The 22,876-nt window shown below is 39.8% G+C and overlaps 1 protein-coding gene across 5 annotated transcripts in view; it reads left to right on the top strand.

Moving 5' to 3' along the window:
* LOC145935685 (agrin) overlaps positions 1 to 22,876 on the top strand; it is a 495,549-nt gene that overhangs the window by 364,305 nt on the left and 108,368 nt on the right. For 4 of the 5 annotated variants that reach the window (XM_083037214.1, XM_083037210.1, XM_083037212.1 and 1 more), the window contains 11 exons: positions 1,328 to 1,543; positions 1,911 to 2,152; positions 4,286 to 4,472; positions 8,925 to 9,022; positions 13,042 to 13,171; positions 13,538 to 13,771; positions 14,492 to 14,788; positions 15,041 to 15,190; positions 15,511 to 15,771; positions 16,062 to 16,208; positions 16,679 to 16,915. In XM_083037214.1, coding sequence (XP_082893340.1) covers positions 1,328 to 1,543; positions 1,911 to 2,152; positions 4,286 to 4,472; positions 8,925 to 9,022; positions 13,042 to 13,171; positions 13,538 to 13,771; positions 14,492 to 14,788; positions 15,041 to 15,190; positions 15,511 to 15,771; positions 16,062 to 16,208; positions 16,679 to 16,915 — 2,199 coding nt within the window. The remainder of the gene's footprint in view (positions 1 to 1,327; positions 1,544 to 1,910; positions 2,153 to 4,285; positions 4,473 to 8,924; positions 9,023 to 13,041; positions 13,172 to 13,537; positions 13,772 to 14,491; positions 14,789 to 15,040; positions 15,191 to 15,510; positions 15,772 to 16,061; positions 16,209 to 16,678; positions 16,916 to 22,876) is intronic. The other variant, XM_083037213.1, reaches the window with a different exon arrangement.

The raw sequence follows: 22,876 nt of genomic DNA, 5'->3' as shown, positions 1-22,876 counted from the left end.
AGATTCCCTGCCGTCGAACCGGGAGGTCCGTCGTCCATACTGAAAAGGTCTTGCAACGGCTTTCACGTCGTGCCACGACCCGATAATACAAAGAAATCCACATCAGGGTAATGTCGCGTGAAGTTAACGCGCCGGCATAACCACCCCTCCCTCGTCTACGTGGTGCTCAGATCGTGGTCGGTATTTCGATGAAGGCTGCAGACGGACGGCAGAAAAGAAGAAGAAGCGGGATGAGAAATCCCATTAAGGCAGAGACCTTGAAAGGCACGATGACATCCTTCTCTTTCTCTCTCATTCGATGCAAGTAATGAAAGTGATACAAGAGTCCCTCTCGATCGTGGAATTATGATGGAGAGGAATTTTTCTGTCATCGATTAATCGTCTCGCGAAACTTTTGAGAGAATAAAAAAATATATATATAATACAAGCGAAGAGAGAGAAAGAGAAGGAAAAATCTATCTCAATCGCGAGAAAGAAATGCTCTCGGAAAGACGCGATTATAGAATGATGACGGTGCGATTACGAAATGACGAGGTTTTTCATCTGAAAACGCGGCAGTGCAACGATACTTTACCGAGATCGATTAGTGTTAAGTTCAAACTGGCTGGTGCACAAGCACCGAGCGAACGAGGAGGGGTCGGGTTGCGGAAGGGTCGAGTTTAGTCGCTCCACTGGACTGTAACTTGAGCTAACCCCGAGAAACACCATCACCACCGCTGTCGGTGGAGAAGTTGCCTCGTCAGCCGTATAAGATCGAAACCTAGCCCGTAGACAGGAAACGGAATTCAACTTCCTTCCCTCGGTCGAGGGCGAAGATTAATCTCGATGCAGACGTATCTCCTCCACCTGCAGCCGTATCTCCACCACTCGGCATCCCTTCCATCTTCGTCCTCTCATCTTCGTCGCGTCGCACAGATTTCTCACTCTCTCTCTACTCCCATATGCAAATAATATAATCCATAAAGAAGAGTTGCAAGAAAGTCATTTAAATTTAATCAACTTTATAGTAGGATTAGCAGTGATTTCGTAAATGTGCGATGTAAAAACCGATCGAACGCAAATAAAATTTTCAACACGCTCATCATTTCACTAATAATTCTTATAATTATATTTATGAAGAAACTCTTATAACTGAGAGATAATAATATTGTAATATAATAAAAATTATAAAGTTTCTTTTTAATAAGTAAAAACATGAGTAATAATTTCAAAAAACAATTATTACTTTTCAATAAACTCTTTACATACACATTATTATTGTAAATAAATTACGAATATCTCTCGAGAGATTATTAGTTATACAATTAATTGCGACCCAATTTTCCAGATCCCTGCGGAAGCGTCGAGTGTGTAGAACCAGAAATCTGTCAGCTGGACGGTTCGAGGCAACCGGTCTGTCGCTGCGGGGAACAATGCGGCCTCGAATTTTCACCGGTATGCGGAAGTGATGGCAAAACGTATTCGAACGAGTGCGGACTTCGACAGGAAGCCTGTCGATCGAGATTGCCGCTCAAGAAAATCTACAACGGCGCCTGCAGCTCCGGTAATGCCAGATCCGCATTTGAACCGAAATTAAAAATCGATATAAATTGACGTTGAAATATTCGGAAAATCCTACATATCGTGCAAGGCATTTTATGCGATTATACGATAATTGTTGCACAGCAACAAATAATTTTGCAGAAATTAACAATATACATTTTCCACGCATATTGATCAAGTTAATTAAAATTTATTTTATTCGGTAAAATTAATAATATTTATATTTAGAGATACTTTATGAATAAATATGAATTAAATTAATCAATCTTTTTGATTTATATTTTTTTATATCTTGAAAAAAGCGTCTAATTTTCAAATTATTGAGAAATTCATAATGAAAACCATACGATTGGTCGGTCATTTCGCAGGACAAAATCCCTGTGAAGCGGCCAAGTGCAACTTTTACGAGCAGTGCGCAATCAATCGCCAAGGGATCGCTAACTGCGAATGCGGCCCCGAATGCGAGCCGGTAATGAGGCCCGTGTGCGCCCGCGGTGGGACCACCTACACGTCTATGTGCGAGCTGAAGAGGCAGGCGTGTCTGTCGAAGAGCAACATCGACGTCGCTTATGTCGGCACGTGCGGCTCCAGGGGACCCTGCTCCGAGAAGGTCAGTCTTTTGCATGCATCGCGAAGACCGCGTTTAAAGGCTCGCAATTTCCGCTTCCGCGCTCACCGAGATATAAATGTCAACAGAGTTTCGAAAAAACATTATTACAATAATATACGTTTGTTTAAATATTCATGACGTTTATTTTGTTCGATAATAGTTTAGACAATCCGAGATAAATTGAAAATATTTTGACGATGTAGGAGATTTAGATTAGTATAAATTTATTTGTATATATCAAAGTGTTAAAGTTAGGATTTATTTTTATCTTTATAAGAAATGAATAGATATGACTTGAAACGTCGCAATTTAGTTCGATTTAAACTACGAACACTACTCGGTTCACAAAACAAGGTTTGTAATCGACGTCGAGTGAGCTCGCGAAATGGAAATTGCCAGATGTATTCACCACGGAAATAGGAAGGGATCAAGAGTCCGATGGAGTGCGGAGAAAATTTTCTCCCATTCGCTATTTCTCCTTCTCGATACTTTCTCGATTTCCCGCAAAATTCGAAAGCCCGAGGTGAGATCTTCACCATTTCGACGAGCTCCTTCGCCAAAAAGCAATTGTCGCTAATTGGATGACACCGTGTCGGGTATCTTCGTGGGAAAACTACTAGATGCTGGCACAAAAGAATGGCGAGAAATCGAGCTCGATGAATTTGCCGAAAAACATTTGGGTATTGAGTTTCTCGTGTTTCTCACGAATAGCTTTATGAACCTCGATATATTCTCGAGAATTAAGAAACTCTCCGTTAACCAATTAATTCCTTTACATTTTTGCTACATTTTCTTTTGCCTTTAGTTTAATTAGAAAATATTTGAATGTATATATGTATACATATATATAATTATATATCCTTTTCTAAAAAAAGATATGTAAAGTCGATACACGCATATATCGAAGTTTATTGTTGTCGCCTTTCCGCGATGCTCACTGGCTGTCAAAATTCGCGTTGTGCGTTATATTTGTAGCATCGAGAGACTGTCATCGCGAGAGTTAGCAGTTTGACAGTTTGTTCAAAATAAAATTAAATAAAATAATGATATTAATTTTAAATAATATATTATAATACTTTAAACTCGATTAATATTTTTGACAGTTATCAGCTGATTTCTGTCAAAAAATATTAATCGCGGATAAAGTATTATAACATATTATTTAAAACATATTATTTTAATTAATTTTATTTTGAACAAACTGTTAAACTACTAACTCTCGCGATGACAGCCTCTCGATGCTACGAATGTAATGTACAATGCGAATCAAAACAGTTAATTAGCATCGCGGAAAAGATGCAACAATACTTGCGAGAGAATCGACTTACAATTAACAGGTCTTTTTTAGAAAGAAAAGTTATAATATTTTAAATTCGATTAATATTTTTGACAATAACCAGCTGATTTTTGTCAAAAAATATTAATCGCGAATAAGATATTATATAACATATTATTTAAAATGTTACTATTTTAATATTTTCGACATATTATATACACCTCCATATTACCGCTATAGAAATGTTATAAAATAAATACATAATTTTTCACTCACCGATACGTAGAATAGCGGAGTTGTAGTACACAGCACACATTGATCTGAAAACAAAATATTAAATTATGTATATACATATGTGTGTGTCGAATATTTATCATAAACAATGCAGTTTAGAAAAAATGTTTTCATATTAAAATAATATAATATGTTTTAAATAATATGTTATAATACTTTAAACTCGATTAATATTTTTGACAGTTATCAGCTGATTTCTGTCAAAAAATATTAATCGAAAATAAGGTATTATAACATATTATTTACAACATATTACTATTTTAATTTTTACAACATATTTTTATTTTAAAATTTAATTAGTAAATTAACGCTTTAATCAACTGATTTCTGTAAAAAAATATTAATCAAGTTTAAATAAACTTTATATTATTTTTTTAATACAAAACCGAAGAATGGCGCGCGCTACGCGCGCGCTTGGGTTGTTCTATAGTAATGTTTAAAAGAGATGTAACGTTTAATTAAAAAATAAGAATATCCGAGATATGTGGAATGGCGATAATTTCTCGCACTGTGTGCAATAATATGTACGTATAAACATATATGTCCGATTATTCGGTTCGCAGGTGTGCCAGTGGGGCGCAATTTGCGCAGAGAACGGCGGTAATGCTATGTGCGAATGTCCGACTTGTCCGGCAGAATTTCAACCTGTGTGCGGCGATGATGGCATCAGCTATGGCAACGAGTGCAAGCTTCGCCTGGAGGCATGTCAGCATCGACGGGAGATACGCGTTTTGTACCAAGGATTGTGCAGTGAGTACCAAAAATAGATTTTACACGCGCGTTCTTTCTCTTTATCTGCGAATCTGCTCGTCGCATTTTTAAAATCATTTTATTTACATGCATTATCAATAATCTCATATTTTAAATATCTGTATATGAAGCAAATTTTAATAAAATTAATATTACATCTAAAAAATAATTGATATATTTTAAACTCTATATTCGAGATAAAAATTTAAATGATTTATTTTTAAAATATATGTGTATTAGGATAGTTATTGCGAACTTATTTTTCAAATTTTTATATTATATAGGCATATCTTTTTCATTTCGTTTAATCTAATCGAATATAATTACGCGCGCGAAGCGAAGTTAATTAATTATGCAATGTATAAAAATTCAATATTTAAATCTTTTTTAACAGAAAATATATATATACATGTATATATACATAATTTTTTCGTTGCTTTATAGTTCTAGCATTCTTTAGCAAAGTAAGAAAAGAAAACGCATGAAAGGATTAGATTCCAACATAGCTCGTTAAAAAACTCTAATGCAATTAGTAATATTAACTTTCGAGCAATCAAATTCCTCACGCATTCTTCGAAACTCGAATGTATTTAAATTGCAATTTTCATTTTCTAATTACTTTCCTTGTGCTTCGCTTAATATAATTTTGTATCCCATTCAATCGCTCGTTCCGGAGAAAATATATCGTCGGCGAGAGAGAGAGAGAGAGAGAGAGAGAGAGAGAGAGAGAGAGAGAGAGAGAGAGAGAGAAAGAGAGTTAATCTCTTAAATAGGTTCCCTGCAAAGGGCACTTCAATTAATCACATCAAATTTCAGATTCCCAATCCGCGACGGGTTGTTCCCGCGTATTAAGCGCTCTCTTATCGGCACTAATATCGAGCACGGAAAATAATTTCCAACTCGCGACGCGGGAGCGTTAAGAGAACAAATCTGTGATTTTAATATGCCGGAGTGGTCGGACAACGGGGATTAATATACGGTCGCGTAACCGTGCCGCCAGCACCGGGCGGTAACTTAAAACTTGCTACGACTAATTTGAATATCCGGCCCGGGTAAATTGAATTTATAACGGATTTCTGAACGATCTTAAGTAGCGCGGCGGCATGAAACTTGATTAACGTCGATGACCTCGCGTGTTTCTCTAGAATTAGGCATCGATCGACCGTGCGCCCGCGCTTCCTCGTGTTCGATACGACGCGATAAAGCGCCGCGATCGTAAAAATCAGTAATCGTGTGTGATACGAGAAAAGAAATGTATAATTCGCTCCGTGTCAAAGGATCATCTTGATACAATAAAGCTTTCGTAATTCACAAATAAGCTTTTATTTTCCTCGTTGTGATTTAGTACTTTGATTCTTTCGCAAACGTATCTAAAATGATTTACCATATTATATATAAATAGATCGTATAATTTATATAAATAACACTTTTTAATATATCTACTATTATATAAATAACAAGTTTTTAAATAAATACGCGACCCAAATGTCGTGTTTGATAAAGTTATACTTGAACCACGTCAGATATTTTCAGCGATATCGCCTTAAAGTTCGGCGTAGTATTTCTTTTCTTCTCATTTCCTCGCAATAGGAATTCCGGACGATATCGTAAACAACTTCATGCATACTGCACTCGACGATGCATCACCGCGGCTGCACGCGAACTCGCGCTATTAATCTTCATTTTATTATTTTCTATGATGCCTTTAATAACGACGCCCTCGTGCGCCTTCCACCGATCCCGGGAAGGTAGAGGGAAAGGGGTAAAGGAGAGATTTCATCGACCGTGTACTTTACGACGCTGGCCCCTACCCTGCAATTTCATTCTTATTAATCCACCCCCCTCCTTTCCTCCCCACCCACAATAATCTAGAATGAGTCGCTATCAGGACCGGTGGTCTAAAAAGCGAATTCCTGGGCGATTTTCCGCCCTGTGGGTCTTTTCTTACCATTCGAGATGGATATTACACTCCAATCGCCTTTCGTTCTATACGTTTTAGTTCGGTAAATCTTTTAATAAAACATACGATTCCCATGACGAATCATAAGGAATGAATGCGCCTTTTTTTAGCTTCTTGGATTAAATTGAAAACTATCTTTTTATAAACAAAAAATTAAAATTGCAAGTACGTGCAGATTTGAAAATAAAATTCCTCACATTATATTTGCGAGGCAAACACTCGCGGGATATAAAATATTATTTCGTTTTCTAGGGTGGACCCCGAGATAGCTGATCTAATCGCAATTATCGGTGCGCATTAGCTAAATGTAAAATATTATGACAAAGTTTTTGTATTCCCGAGTTTACGATAACAGCTCTCTCGTCCTTGCAAAAACGAGGGTATCGCCGCAATTAAACAGAGGAGGGAATCGCTTCGTTCCACCGTCTCTCCCCGATTCATCCTTTCGCTCGTCTTTATGGAAATCACTCGCGAATAAAGCGCTTTTCAACGCGAGACAAACGCACAACTCGACGTTGGCCTCGAGGAACGATTGCACGATGACACCTGGCACTATTCATTTCCAACGCAAATTCACGTACTCGCGCAAACATTCCTTGTTGGTCGTACGTAACGAATAAACTATGTAGAAGTGTTCTAAAATCACCGGTGCATATTTGAAAAACAGATGTGTGTGTATGTGCAAAGAACAAATATTAATTAAAAACCCTGTAAAATTCAGTAATACGATATTATTTTAGCTTGTTGACTTTAATATAATTTAATGTATACACTATACACACATATATGTATGCATGTACACATGCACCGTTATAATAAATATATATAAATGTAATATAAATATAAATGATACATAAAAGTATAAATAATTATCGTCGTCATCAAATATGTACGAAAATTGGCGGGGTGTTCGAGAAAATAAATCCGCAAACTTTTGCGGACGTACTCGCGTCTTGCGCGAGAAATAAATCGCAACACATTCCCTATTTGCATCTTTATTAAAGTTTCACTTGTCAACATAGCGCGGACATGCGCGTCCGCTATCAGACGCTAGATTTATCAAAAGCCCGCCGGCGGGGATACGTTCAAACAGCGATTCCATCAAACCAGCCATTCTCCTCCTCCCTTCTCTGTCGGTTTCTCTCTCAGCCCTCGATTCTGACGTTGTAAGGCCCCGAGAATATAAAATCACGTACTCGCGAAAGTTAGTCTAAACACAAACAGTAATTTCCATCACAAAAATCTGATGAAATGGGATGCCTGGAACGATGAGAGGGAGGTGATTCGCCCGAGTAGCTACCTACGACGATGCGATGGTACCGATGCCGAGGTTTACCGAACTTTCCTCATAACACACGTACCCAGGGAACGCGCGCCGAAAAGATTGGATTGCTTTTAATATCAGGCGAGCGCTCCGGCGACCAACGAATCCGAAATTGTGGAACGGCGAAAGAACTGCGGGGGTTTCCTCGAGAGACTTTGCTGAATATCGCTACTAAACTCTTGGCATCCTATAATCATACTCCATCGTGTGCTCTTCCTATATTTTCGGAATTCTGGATATCGAGTTAAAAAGAAAAAAAAAAAAGATTTCGCGCGTATAATATTCTATAATACTTTGAGTTTCGCGATAATAATAGACGTTCGCGTTATTATTCCAGTCACAGCGAGAGCGTTTCGAAGAGCACGCGATCTTCTGCGACGATTTTCATTATCGCTCGGACTCTCGCGTCAGAAATCGAGCGGAACGTGCCGTTGAATTCGGTTTCGTGCGGGGTCGCTCCGACACCGAGTTGGTTGAAATCATATGAATTGTTACCCCGCGGCATGCACGCTGCATATGCATGCGCGTTGCTCTACCCTCCTCGACCACCCCGTCCCGTCTCACCCTTGTCCTGGTATAGTCACGCTCTTCGCGCGACGATTCTCGTTTTCAAACTTTGTTGGAAAAACCCGAGGGCGGAAGAGTCATTCTCCCCCTTTTTCGCGCAAGCATCATCGACACGTTGAGATGAATCTCTTCCGTATCCATCTCTTCTCTCTCTCTCTCCTCTTCTTTCGCCCCATCCCTCATATTCGTCGTGGATTTCAATGAATTCTAAAGATAACTTCGCAGACTGCCAAGCCCCGCCGCCATCGTTCTTTCCACTCTTCCATTCTCCCTTGACTTCTGTTACTCGCATTTCGGTTCCACCCTTTGTCTCGTCCGCTTCCTCTCGAGTCCTCTCCCACCCTTCGGTCGCCCCGTTTCGCCTGCAGCAGTGAAAATTCCACTCGAAACGGACGCCGTTATGCAAATATCCGCGAGAATCTTTATTAATGTTATCCTGAGGCGGTCAGAGGGCGGTTCGCCGCACGGCATGGTCAAGGGATGATTAATAGCCCGAATGATGTCACGAAACCGAAGGAATGTGTTAGTCGAATCCGTGCTAAACCTAGACCCAGCTGCGCAGCACGATATAGATTCTTAATCGTCATCGATCTGTTCACAGATGGCTGCGAGAACAAGAAGTGCGAGTTTTACGGCGAATGCGAAAGCGATAGCATCGGGGAAGCCAAATGCGTCTGTCCATCGAAATGCGAGAGTTCGGTAAGTCCTCACAAATAATTCTAATGATAAATGAAAAAAAGAATGTGTGAATTTTTAATGACAATAATCAATTTCAACTTCATTGCATAAAATTCTATTCTAAACATTCTTGGAAATTATCTAACATACGTTAAAGATAAAAAAATATCCGCACATTTCTATTTTTTATATTTCTATATACATATATAAAAAATATAGTTAAATATTAATAACGTCATCGAGCGCGTTACAAATGTCTGTTCTAATGAATAGCGCGATCATAAATATGCCAGGGAAACGTGCCGCGTATTATAGAATATTAAATCGACTGTTCAGGTTGTTTGGATTATTCAAAATTGTCATTTGCATTCGTACCGTTTCAATCGTCGAAATTTTATAAATGTCGCGCTCTGTCTTGTTTGTATTTCTACGAAAATATAATGTCGATGCGCGAGAGAAATGGCTCTCAATCCAAGGCTGACAGCCGCGCAGTCGCGTGCAAAAATTCTAAATTCAATAAATCACTATTTATACATACATATACATATATATCACACGTACACTTGCCGCATAATAATTCTTTCAAATAAATGTTAGATTAATTCTCATTGTAACTGAAAAAAATTTCTTCGTGGATCTGATTTCTATCGTGTATTTTATATCGAAATTAATCAACGCAATTCTTAGGTATATTTTACGCTCCGAAAAATATCTTGCACTTGTGTTGGATAAAAAAAATAATATATTATGTTTATATTTTTAAATGCTTCAAGCAGAGATACGCGCTAGAAAAATATTATGCAAATATTTTTAGCACCGAACAACAGTTTAAATCTAATAAAGAGAGCAATTCGTCTTCTATCTATGGTTGCAAACATTTTCCTTCAAACAATATTTCAATATATCTAGATCCATTTCGCGTCAATATATACAATTGGCCGAGATCGTGCTGACTTTTCTGTCGGAAAAGAAATGGATTGAGTACTATCACACGTCACAATCTCTTCGTCGTTTCGAGATGCTCGCGGCGATTCGTCGGGCTAGGACTTGCTCGTTAGCGTAACCGATGTGAAATATTCATACGATGATGAATGCTCCGCTCGATGCAAGTGTATGCATTCTCGGCCAGCAACGATGTTTTGCGTTTTTTCCCAAGACTGTGCGATGTTACTCGCCACGGAAGTTGCGCTTCGTTAGAAATACGCCGCGAGGGATGAGGGAGGACAGGGGCAGAAGGGATTGACACATTTGCATGCTTTATTTTCAGGACTTTCCATCAACGTTTCGTTTCGCGTGCATGTGTGTAGGGAGAAAATCAGTTTATTATATCCCTCTTCCGCGAAATAAATGGCATTTTCGTGTTTCATTAGACAATGGCCGACAATAGTCGATGACTTTGCGAAATGTCGAAAATTTCACGGCGAAAACGCGATGCGACAATTCGCGTTCTTCGTTAGAGAAATAAGAGAATTGGTAAAAGAGTTTTAATTAACATTTCGTTCTCATGTTCGCGACTTTTTGCCGGGCGTGGCGTTTTATCTCTCGATGCATGCTATGAGTGTTCAGCAGTAAAATCCTAAGTAGATTGTGACAAGTCACTGCTGTTATTTATCTATGTTTAATGCGTGCAGGACAAAGCAGTTCTTGAAAAGATTGATATAGTTGGTATAAAAAGGCAGTCCTGGTATATAAAGCCACAATATGCGTATATATAATACAAAGATTTTTTCTTTTTCTATATAACCTTTCAATAAATCGGGATTTATTAACTCGTAATTTTCGAATTTATTCTCGTTCTCACATTATTTCCATTAATAACTGTTTAATAGTAACGATTTGATGCCGATACATGAAATCCGGTTCGCTTGCGCGAAGCTTCAATTTCTGTGGATTTATTTGCCTATCTCTCGGATCGATTTCCGATAAATAATTTTTCGTATCCGGTTGCACGCGGATATTGCAATCTCTCTTCTCTCTTCTCCCTCTTTCCCTCTCACACTCTTACTTTTCCCCGCCCTGTCGCGGTGATCGCACACATTCAGAATGGGAGGCATGTCGGTTCATCAAGATAACGGTCTCGCGGAAAATTCAGCCGACCTCTCGATTCGCGTAGATAGGCGAGGTGGCACGGATTTCACGATTCGTGGAACGTCCTGCTGACGAGACGGCGAACAATTCCAAATTCCTTCGACGTGATCTTTTCGTGGTCGTCCGTGAGGACGCAGACAGGAATAAGGGATGGATTCAACGTCGAAGAAAAAGAGGCGAGAAAGGGATTAGATTGGCAGGCAGGGAGGTTTTCCGTGGACCAAAGTCTTTTACGGACAGCTCTCTCGCAGTTTTCTTCCGGGACGAGAGGAAAGTCCCGCTTTCGGTCACGGATGCTTATCGGGAAGTATCAGCGATCTCTCTGGCTCGCCAATGGGAATTCCGGAATGTGTTTCCAGGATGGATAATACGGAATCAATTACGTGGCGGAGATTGGAGATTGTTCAAATTATATTCAAAGTACAGTAATTTAACTTTAAAATTATAAACGCGATGTAATTTCAACCGATAATTGATTTTTCGCGCATTTCTCGGGCAAATTAATCTGTATCGGAGAAATACATATATTAAATCGAAAATATTTACAAGTCAATATCTCTCTTTGCACACAGTAATATATACAATATACAAAAAAAAATTGTACGCGCTCTACAGAGTCGCGATCCCTAAATCGCATTTAGAATTAATTTGACGACCTTATTATTTGCAACGTGGATTTAAGCAGATGATTTTATTCAAAAGGCAGAACGTTGTTCCAGGGAGAACAACGCGATGGACGCATTCGCGTACAATAATCCTCTTAATGAAACACGAACCACGAGTCCGCGCATGTACGCGGATTAACCTCAGAAAATGAGCTGACTGACGTCAATTAAACTTAACAGGGAACCAACTAAATCGTACGGACCTTCTCTCTCACTTTCTCTTTCTCTCTCATGCAGAAACTTTACCGCAGCCCGCATACCGGATGTGCGGATCTATTTTGAACGGACGTTAATAATAACTACCGTCTTTCTGAAAACGGCCAAAGCCATCCGCGTGGATACCTTCCATCTCAAATTCCAATTAGATCAAATGAGAGCTCTTCCTCACGCGCACATATGTCTATTTGCATAATTATATTACATTGACTCTAACAGAGAAGAAGAGAGAGAGAGAAAGAGAAAATGCGAATTACTTACATAATTTATCGATTAACATTCGTGATTGTTACTGCCGAATAATTCATCGTCAATGAGTTGCTCATTAATTATTACATTTTCAATACAATTAATTTATATCAATAATATAATTCAATAAATAATAATTATAATAGCTTTATATAATTAATCAGAATTAATTCAGATTGATTAAGCATGAATCAAGTTACGCACTCTCGATGAAAGGAAAAAAATCATCCCCCGAAGATTCGTTAAAGATTAAATTCATCAATCGGCTTTTGCTGAAACACGCACAGCTGGCAGATATAACTGTGAGAAAGGTTTGCACACGGAACATACGTGAGTGTGTGTATGTGTAATAAGCAAACAGGAAGAGTCGCGAATATGACGGCCGAGCTAATTAAGTTTTGCTCTTTCCTGTGTTATTGCATCGCGCAACCCCCCGCATCCCTCCGCCTATTCCCCGGCCTCACCTTGCTGTCCATCAAATGCACCATGCATCCCCTGCGCAACAAGTGAGACACGCAGAGAGACCTCGTCTCTCTCATTCCCCCCTTCTCTCTTCTACTTTTAACTTTTACTTTTAGAACTTCTCTTGCTCTTTTAAATTCATTTTTTCACATTTCTCTTTACTCTGCACTCTCTGCAGCCATATACATGTTTCATATTACCCGTTTCTGAACAAAATTCCTCGTTACATACGGATGTAAGGCAAAGATTTTACTTCGAGATTTCTAAATCTGAAATTCTCTTAATTATATATTGCGCATACTTATCATTTTTATATTCGTAACTATTCATAACTAATTATATTCGTAATTGTGTGTACAGGTGAAAGAGCCAGTGGGAGCGGAAAAGGTTTGCGGATCCGATGGAGTAACCTACGATAATGAATGCGCCTTGAAAAGGGCGTCGTGCATGAGCCAGACTCTCATCAACATTAGCTACGTGGGTGACTGCGGTAAGCAGCATATATTTCATGTGCCTCGCGTATAAATGCGAGCTAATGCGATGAGCTCAGAGCTGATACTGCGACCAGATAACAACAGTCCTTTCTACTTCCTTTCATTCTACGAGAGCGCAATTTTTATATCTTGATGAAAATACTCTCTCGTCCAATGAAAACAAAAAGAGGATAAAATAATAGTAATATTTTTTTTCGTTAACTCACACATACATCTTAAATTTTATTTCATTGATATTTCTACCGAGAGAGTTGAGAATTTATATTTTTTTTAACCGCAATTTTGGATAGTTCGTGAATTTATAGCGGTGATCTCTGTATCTCACGGGGTGGCTAAGGAGAGAAAACTGAACGTTTTTTCAGAATTGTGCACGAGGGTGAAGTGCGAGCACGGGGCGCATTGCGTGGCGGGTGTGTGCGTGTGCCCGGAGGTCTGCCCGGAGAGCAGCGGCGAACTCGTTTGCGGTAGCGACGTGAAAACTTACCAGTCTGAGTGCGAGCTACAGCGAGCAGCCTGTGGCAGGGACCCCAAGTTGCCGACGTTGCACGTCACGTTTTACGGCGACTGCGGCGACAGATTGGCCGTGGCGGCGTTGAGTATGTTACTAAAATTATATAGTCTAGAAATGATATAGTCGCCGCCACTTCTCTCTCTTATCACGCGCTCGCGAAAATCTCCTTGCAATTGATTCGCGCCAATTACGCTAATTATGGTAAACATTAAAATACATGTTGAAATATATTTTTCAATAGCGAATACGACCCTTAAGAGAAGACCTTTTGCACGAAGAGAGGGAGAAATCGAGTATAAATCTTTCATAATTTAATTTTAACTTTGCGATCGCGCAAAGTTTTCACGAAGAATTGGCTACAGAGAGGAAACTGTAGCGTTTGACACGCGAAAATATTTAACGTACCGAGAGCATCTCTCTCAGACAATCTGACGGAAAGCCATTGCGGCTTATCGACGACAAGTTCAGGCATTCGACGCGTCTGACGCAACGCGATTTGCAGCAAGCCCTTTGAGGGATAAGGTGCTCGTTGAAGTTTCAAAGACGTTCGCACGTTTCACACGTGCCTTCTCTGTAATCTTGCGAAGTTACTGTTACCGTCGTAAGTAACAGGGCGCGTAATTGAAAATAGTTTTCACAAAACGGTCGCAGCAAGGGAAGAGGACGCTTATTAGAACGTCGTGATATTTTAACGCTTATACGCGTTAACCGCATGTCATAAACAATCTCGGTCGCCTTTAACCCTCTAACGACGCCTACAATAAACGCGCTCTAACCGCTCGCATTCTCTAACCGCTTCTAACAGCGACCAAGTCGACGCTTTCGGTGACTCGCTTGGCCACCACCATCGCCGATATCACCAGTACACAGGAGCGCGAGGCCTGCAAGGACATTCACTGCGACTTCGAGGCGACCTGCGAGCTCGGACCGGACAGATTCCCCAGATGCAGCTGCAGATTCGATTGCGCCTCCATCTCGCCGGAGAATAATCGGGCCGTCTGCGGTAGCGACCTCAGAATCTACTCTTCTCTCTGCGCCATGAAGATGGAGGCTTGCCAGAGGCAGCAGGAGCTCAGACTGCGACCCCTCGATCTCTGCGAAGGTTGGGAGACGATCGAGAAGATTCAAATCGATCGACGGATTTTCTTTCTTTTGGAAAAGTTTGCTTCTCGCGACGCTTATTCTCTAATAATTCGTCTCTCGCATTTTTTTTACATTTTGCTGCTAACAAGCGATAAATGAAATCGAGCGGAACAAATTTTCGCTTTTTAATTGTTGCTTTTAAAAAAAATTTATCATCAGCGAATATATTAATGCGATGTTAAGAATTCTTTACTGTGATACTTGTGTGCAGGCATGGAAGTCAAGCCTTGCAACGGCGATTCTCCATTAGTAGACTCCGAGGATAAAGAATACGACTGCGGTAGTGGACCAGAACGCAAAGACTGCCCTAGCAATAGTTACTGCCATCAAACGACACGATTCGCTCGTTGTTGCAAGAAAGGTCAGCGAGAAAACTGTTTCAATCATTTTATATAAAAATCGATAGCGATATATTTAAAACTATATAACGTTAATGTTTTATATATCCATGTAAGAAATAATATATATAATTTTCTTAAATTTTAATTTTTATAAATATATTAAATTAGATACATGAATTAAAAAATCTCTAAGAGGATAAGTATCTGAAACGCGATTTCTCGCAAAACACACGGTTTGTTCAATCTCAAGAGAGTTGTCAAAAAAAAAAAAAAAAAAAATGAACGAGCAATTTTTTATTTATATCGCGCGTTAAGTGACAATTGCATGCTTTCTCTACAGTTCTAGGAAGCCAGGTGCAAAAATGCGCGGACTCGTGGCACGGCTGTTGTCCGGACGGGAAGACCGCCGCGCTTGGTCCGGACGGCGCCGGCTGTCCGAGCAACTGCAATTGCAATAGGCTCGGCAGTGTGTCAGACACCTGCAACCCGGAAACCGGTCAATGCGAGTGCCGGCCAGGAGTGGGTGGTCTTAAGTGCGACAGATGTATGCCGGGTTATTGGGGACTGCCGAAAATAAGCGAGGGTCTTCAGGGATGCATACGTAAGATTTTCGAATCCGCGCGCTCTCTCTCCTTTGCGCGATTCTATATATCTGTCATATAATTATTCCGCACAGATATACGGATATGGAACAATGCAGAACCTGTTGTCTAATATATTTTTCTCCCTTTTAATCGATCGTTTCGATTATTTATATAATCAATCGCCAGGTGTCAGCGAATAAATTGTATATATGTCTCGTGTACAAAGAGATTTTATAGTCATGATTGTGTGATCTTAATTATTTGTCGTAAAATGAATACGAATCATTTTGTTTTTTTCTGATCGTAGCGTGCGGCTGTTCGCTCTTCGGTTCCGTCAGAGAGGACTGCGAACAGATGACAGGACGTTGCGTCTGCAAGCCTGACATTCAAGGGCAAAAATGCACAATCTGCAACGATCACAACAAGATACTCACGACCACCGGATGTTACTCAGGTATCATGCGTAAAAATAATACGTCTGAATATGATACTATAAAATGTTACGATATTTAAATCCCAATTAATAATCAAAAATTTAATTAAAACTTTTTCTACGTCCTCTTTATAAGTGCAAAAGAAGATGAGAGGAAATCTATTCGTTTACATAATTTCTTTCAATGTATCTAAACTTGACCCGACTATTCTAAAATCAAATTTCCCCGGGAATTAACATCACCCTAACTTACTTCGCGTCAAACACCGTTTGTTTCTCGACGTAACAGCATTAACATCGCCAGAGATAACGAGTTTTAACGCTCTCGGACGGCCGACGACACCCTGATCCACCACGGCGGCGTGTCGTACGATCCGGTTGGAGCGTAGATCTGTCTCGGTGGCGCGCGGCCGCATAATTCTATTAATTAACGCGCTCTCCCCCCCTCACCCTCACCCTCCTCTCCCTCCTAATCCGTTTTGCATCCGCAGCGGACACGATACCGCCCAGACCTACGTCCTGCAACGAGCTGGAATGCTACTCGGGCGGCCACTGCTCGGAGATAGGCGGCCCGCACTGCGAGTGCCCGTCTTCGTGCCCGACGGACGTGCCGTCCGTGCCGGTGTGCGGCAGCGACGGCCAGACCTACGACAACGAGTGCGAGCTACGGTTGTATGCGTGCCGCCACCAGGCCGACGTGGTCACGCAGGCCTTCGGCCACTGCAGAGGTGGGTTCACTGAACGTACACCGCCAAACAAGTCGCTTTACGTTCTGTTCTACTGAGAGAAAACGCTACTGAGAGAATATCGCGTCGCTTGTTGTAAACCTGAGTAACTCGAACGAGAATTATACATCCCTGCTCCGCGCCTCTCCTCCCTTGTAGAAACGAAAAACGCGAGGTGTGGCCAGCCGTGCCAGTTTTAGCTAGGCGATGTTCGATACTTTCCTAACTCTGTAGTCGAGAAATATGCCAAAAATTGTGTATATAGCGATGTTAGCAGAGAGAAACGCGCGTCAGGTGACAGGATCTGAGAAGAAGATCAGGGCTTGAAACGATAAACACACACGTGAGACAAGAATGGTTTCAATTATATAACTAGTCTTTGAGAAGAAAGAAATTTGCAGTACGTTGTTGTATAAACTGAACAGCTCGAGTAAACTGTATCTGCGATTTAGCGACTCATTGAGAGAATTTAAATAATCGAAGTTCGGGAAATCGGGAAATGTAAAATTTGTACGATAGGGAGAAGAATATTTGAAAATGCTATTGATTATACGGTAATTATTGCCGTCGAAAAAAAATGAGATTCTTTGAACGACTCGAAAAGATCGCGGCCTAATAATATATAGCATACGCGCTCTGTGTGACATCGGTTTATAACAATTTAGATTTGTTTAAATAGAACGTTGTTAATAGAGCAAAAACATTAAAAATAGACAAGATGAAGAAAGCTTCAATAAATTTTACGGAGAAGCCTGATTATAAAAAAAAAATACCCAAGCTTTTGCCCTAGAAAAACTAACCAGTAACCCACTTTGTATCCAAACGTTATAATAAACTCATCAAGTTTCTACTGACATGTATATATATATATATTTGTGTATAAACCCCCGCAACCCGGAACATCCGCACAGCTACTACTTTGCTTGCTTTCTTGTAATCTATCGCACCTCCGTCCTCGTTCTCTTGTAAATAACACTTGTGATTAATACGTGAATAGCGAAAAGTTTAATCCACTTACGAATAAAAAGCCAAGGAAGAAAGGAAGCAAAGTGAGTAAACAAACTTGCATTGAGAAACCGATACGGAATTGCAATATAAATTCTTCCATAGAAATTCACGAGAGATAATAAAAGCATTATTACTGAAAATAACACATGATTATTGCAATCATCATTATTCGTCGGCATCAATATTTTCACCTAAAAGAGATATATCAGGTACAAATAAAAAAATATAAAACCTTATAAGCTACACGAAATAATGTTTAATTCAATAGCATATATATGTGAAAAATCGCGTTCAATTATTTTTATGTTTAATTTGTAAATTATCATATGTTTGTATATTTATATACAATTTGTATCAGTTCTCGATTGATTTATCGCGCAATTATTTCCGGAAAAAATACGAAGGTTCAGTGAGAATGTAGGGGTGCTCGGCTTTCTAGATTCGTTTAGTCGGAGTCGCATTAAAGTATCCCCGGAGGTGAACCGACAGCGCGTTCGCGCGTAAAGAAAGTTGGCAAACGTTAATTCGCGAAACTGAGTGAGCGCCGAAGGTGGTTTTAACTAAATCACCGCGGACTTCCAGCATGATCTCGTCTTAAGTGGCGCCCGTGGGACGTGTCCAGAGAAGAACTGACATCCACAGAAACGGTAACGTGGCGGTCCAGCATTAGACCCGTGTGACTCGCTCATAACTCTGTTATTCCGCGAGGAGATGCTAGGACGACAAAGTTTCGTCACGAAATATTATCGGTCGCGACAGTTTTACCAATGTAAATGAAATTTCTCGCCATTGATATTATTTTCTTCCCGGGAAAAGCCTCGATGGTAGAAGATACATCTTCATAGAAAAGACGTCTCTTTTCATTTTTAGAAAAAAATGGTGATGACTAAAAATTCGTCATAACGAAATGTGTAATAAAGAAAATGCGTCTAGTTTTCGACATTCTTGTTTAGATTTCTATTTCGAAGGATCGTAGAATGTGATATTGGTCGTTTCATCTCTTCACGTAATCGATCGCTCGTCTTCTCTCGAGAATTCGACGATGGATATAATAACCATGCACGCGTCATTAGCGAGAGTTTCTCAACTAATTACAAACAACTTCAGAATGGCCGCGCCGATCGCGATCTAATTTCGCAAACCGTTGATTATGCCGGCATTAAATTCCGTTCCCGATTCTCAATCAGGCCGACGAATCTAGTTGGCGCAGGTATGATAAACCAAGCGGGTGCAAAAAGTACGATAGAAAGAGAGATCCTTTACGTTTTCCAGTCTCTCCTTCCTCTTTTTATCTTCCCTTTCCCCCCTCTCTCTCTCTCTCACACCCCTTAAGATATTCCGAGTCCCTGACGAAGTTCGTGGAGCGAAACGTCGGAATCTATTAAAGTCTCCTGCCTCACCCCGTGAACCCCGACCCCTTATTTTCGATTGCTCAGCCTCCTCTCTGTCTGTCCCTCCCTCCCTTCCTTCTATTTCCCCGATCTGGCTCTCTCGCTGGAAGTCAATCTCTTAAAAAGTTCTTCGGAGCTCGTCCTCCGGAGTCAAACATAAATCAGATTACGCCGTCCTCGCGGACTCCCACTTTCTTCGCCTACCCTGTCGCCGTTTCTCCTCCACCCATTTTGCCCTAGCATCGAGTATTCGCCGAGAGACTTCGCCGGAAGATCGTAGAGGTTCTCTCTCTCTCTCTCTCGATGTCCTTTTTGTTCCTTTCGCCTACGTTGACGTAGGGGATCGAAGTAGAGGACGATAACGACGATGGTAAGGGATGGAAGGTATAGAAGAGGGAGACAACAGGATGATATGGGCGCCGGCACTTTGGATCCTGTAAATAATGCATGCCGTAATTTCTCGCGACGGCCGAGCTTCTTGGCTTCCTGCGGGAAAGAAAGCTCTCGGATATCTGCTCGGAGGATCCTGTAAAACAGAGAATCCGACCAAACGATTGGTCACCGGATCTGCTGCGGAGTGCGAGTTGCGTTTTTAACGCAAACGCGGGTAATAATGATTGGATTACGATCATATGTGAAACGAAGAATCGAGGTATCGCAGTATCGGAAAATAATCGAGAGACGATGAGAGAGGCTGATCGCGCAGACACGAGCGTTCGATGTTTACTTTTTCATGTGAAAATATTCGCCAATGGAACATCCTGAAATAAATCGTCAGAGAGAAAAGCAATGAATCAATATACAACGTCGAGTTAACATCGATATTTCATATAATGTATCTCGTGGAAACTCGAGGTACTACGAGGTAATATGGATCTGATATAAATGTACCAAACAGTCTTTTGCGATATCGAGTGCATTCTTCAATTTAATTGTTAATTGATTTTAATTGAAAGCTTCGCTCGTTTTAAGATAGTCTCACTTTCAAATCCGAAAGATCTCAATCATTCACGAAACAAACTGCAGGCTGAAAGATATTAATTCGCTGTAGTACGTGTTCGAGGTAAATAATAAAGGAAAGAAAATCGTTTGAGAATCTCCGAGTCGACGCGATACATCGACTTTGTTACATTATTGTATCAAAGCGCAGCGCGCATCGCTTTAGCGAAGTAACGTCTCGATAAGCGTGTATCACGAGCTGTGTGCGTTTGATAAAAAAAAGTCTGACAAAAATATCCAACGACGAGAACATAACACGGGAAGAGAGAACGGAATAGATTCGCCAACTGTAAAACGTCGGATCGTATTTCCGCGAAGCGCGTGCGATCTCTCACATAGTCTCTCTCAGAGTCTTCATTCCTTAAATGGACCAAAGCCATTCCGATGGGAGAAGAGACCGGGAAATATTTGCAGCGGCGACAACGGGAAAAGCTCGTTCTCGCAGCGCGGAAGTAAATAAATGAATCGATTATACGGAGACAAATAAGCGGGTTGTCGAACGCGAGAGGATGGACTCTGGAGGACGAGAAGGGTTCGGAATCTAAAGAGAAAGAGAAATAGAGAGAGAAAGAGAAGGGTGGGAGGACCGAGAAAAAAAAAGCGGAAATCCTCGACAGGCAATAATAGGAAGCAATGCGCGGCAATTGGAAAGTAATTAAAATCCCATCAAGAGGCCGCTGCGACTCCTGTTAACAGTTTCGCTTTACTCCGAGTCGATAGAATTAGCTTTTCGATTTTCATTATTTAAAGGAACTCCGACGCGCCGTCGTCGCCTATCGCCTTTGTCTTTCTTCTGGCATCGCTCGAGTGCCGGAACGGCAAATCCCTTCCACGCAGAAATGGAAATGAAATAATGGAAACGAAATAAGAGGGAAAGATATAATTTATATAATGTACCGGGAGAGATTGTATGCCCCGTGGACATTGACGTAATACAGAGTTCTATTGTGATTATATAATGTAGTTTTAATCTAAAGCATTTTAGGACCTCTTTCATCTAAAGATAAAATCGATCCAACAAGTAAAATGGTTGCATTTGTTTATAAAAATGTAAACAATATATTCTGCATATTTCAGTAATCTCGCATCAATTGAAATAGAGAACACCCTTTTTATCGATTTCTCGCGTACTTATTTCAATTTATAATTTTTATGAAATTTCGTGAAAGATTTCTTTTACCTAAGAAAATAGTAAAGATCTTTCAGAATAAAGCTCGAAAAATAAGGGGGATTCCGTTTACTCTCATCATGCCATAGAGAATTATATTTTTTTTAGAGGAAATTATTTATACAGAGATAAGAAGGGAAGAAATAAGAAGAAAATGAAGATACGAAGCAGTAGGTGGAGAGATTAGGAGGAAGCGGGGTAAACCGCTGAGGGCATTGCGATGTACAGATTTGGGGAATTAGTGGGCATTAGTGGGCATTGGTGGGCATTGGTGTACATTAATGGGCATTACTAGCCGGGTTTTATTAGCTATTAATTAACGTCATTATTATTTTTTTAGAACAGAAATTGTTTTGTTCGAGCTTTTCGTCCAATGCGCCTCATAAATAATATATTTTTTATACTTGAAATTTAGAGAAATTTTCATGTTTATTATAAGCGGTTAGGCATTATTACGCATTACTAGGGTACAGTAATGCCCAATAATTGGGCATTAGTAGGCATTGGTGTACACAATTTTAGTCAGCGGTTTACCCCTCGGGAGGAAGCTTCTAGAAAGATTTTCAAGTTTTTCTTAAAGCCCCTCTGAATGTTGCTTTCAGGATCACAACTTAAATCACTACAAGAAGCTCAATGGGCAATTTCAATATATATTTCAGCTGAGATGTTTTCAGAGGCATGGACAGATTAATTCTCTCGAAACTCTTACTCAGGGATAAACAAGAATATTTAATTTGACACGCGTGATATCATACAAAAATCTTCCATCGATTTTATATTAGAAATTTCTGTTCATAGCTTTTTCTCTCTGTAGCGTCATAAATTTGCGCTATAATTCCATATACTCTTTGCTTTATCCTTAAAAATGAAATAAATGAGTCAATTATTTTTACAAATCTCTTCCCTCGGAAACGAGAATTTTATTTCAAATTTAATTAACAGAAAGTCACAAGCAGAGAGAAACGTTTGTCTGTTACGATTTTATGATCATATATATGTCTCTCTCACAAAAACCCCATCGTTACAACTTTTAATGAGGGAAAATTAATAATTTTATAATAGAATTTTATACGTATACGTGGCGACAAAATACGAATTCTGTTCGACTGACAATGTTACCAGGTACTTTATGTGACGAAAATGTATTTTTTACACAAACGTAGCTGATTAAAGATAATTGAAATCAGGGCTAGTAACCGATTGTTTTTTTTTTTTTTTTTTTATTTAATTATTTTACTTTTTCAGAAGCCGAAAACTGCTTAATTTAATTTCTTTTTTAAAACAGTAATAAATATAAATAAAAGCACATTCCTCTAAATACAAAAAAATGAATAATGATTTAATTTTCAACATTTCATCAATTCCACGACTGCTAATAAAGAAATCACTTATTGATAA

Source organism: Prenolepis imparis, unplaced genomic scaffold, assembly GCF_030444845.1.
Source record: "Prenolepis imparis isolate NDT839.2.m4 unplaced genomic scaffold, iyPreImpa1.0 SCAF_4, whole genome shotgun sequence".
NCBI classification, from domain to species: domain Eukaryota; kingdom Metazoa; phylum Arthropoda; class Insecta; order Hymenoptera; family Formicidae; genus Prenolepis; species Prenolepis imparis.
This window is presented reverse-complemented; position numbering and strand designations above follow the sequence as displayed.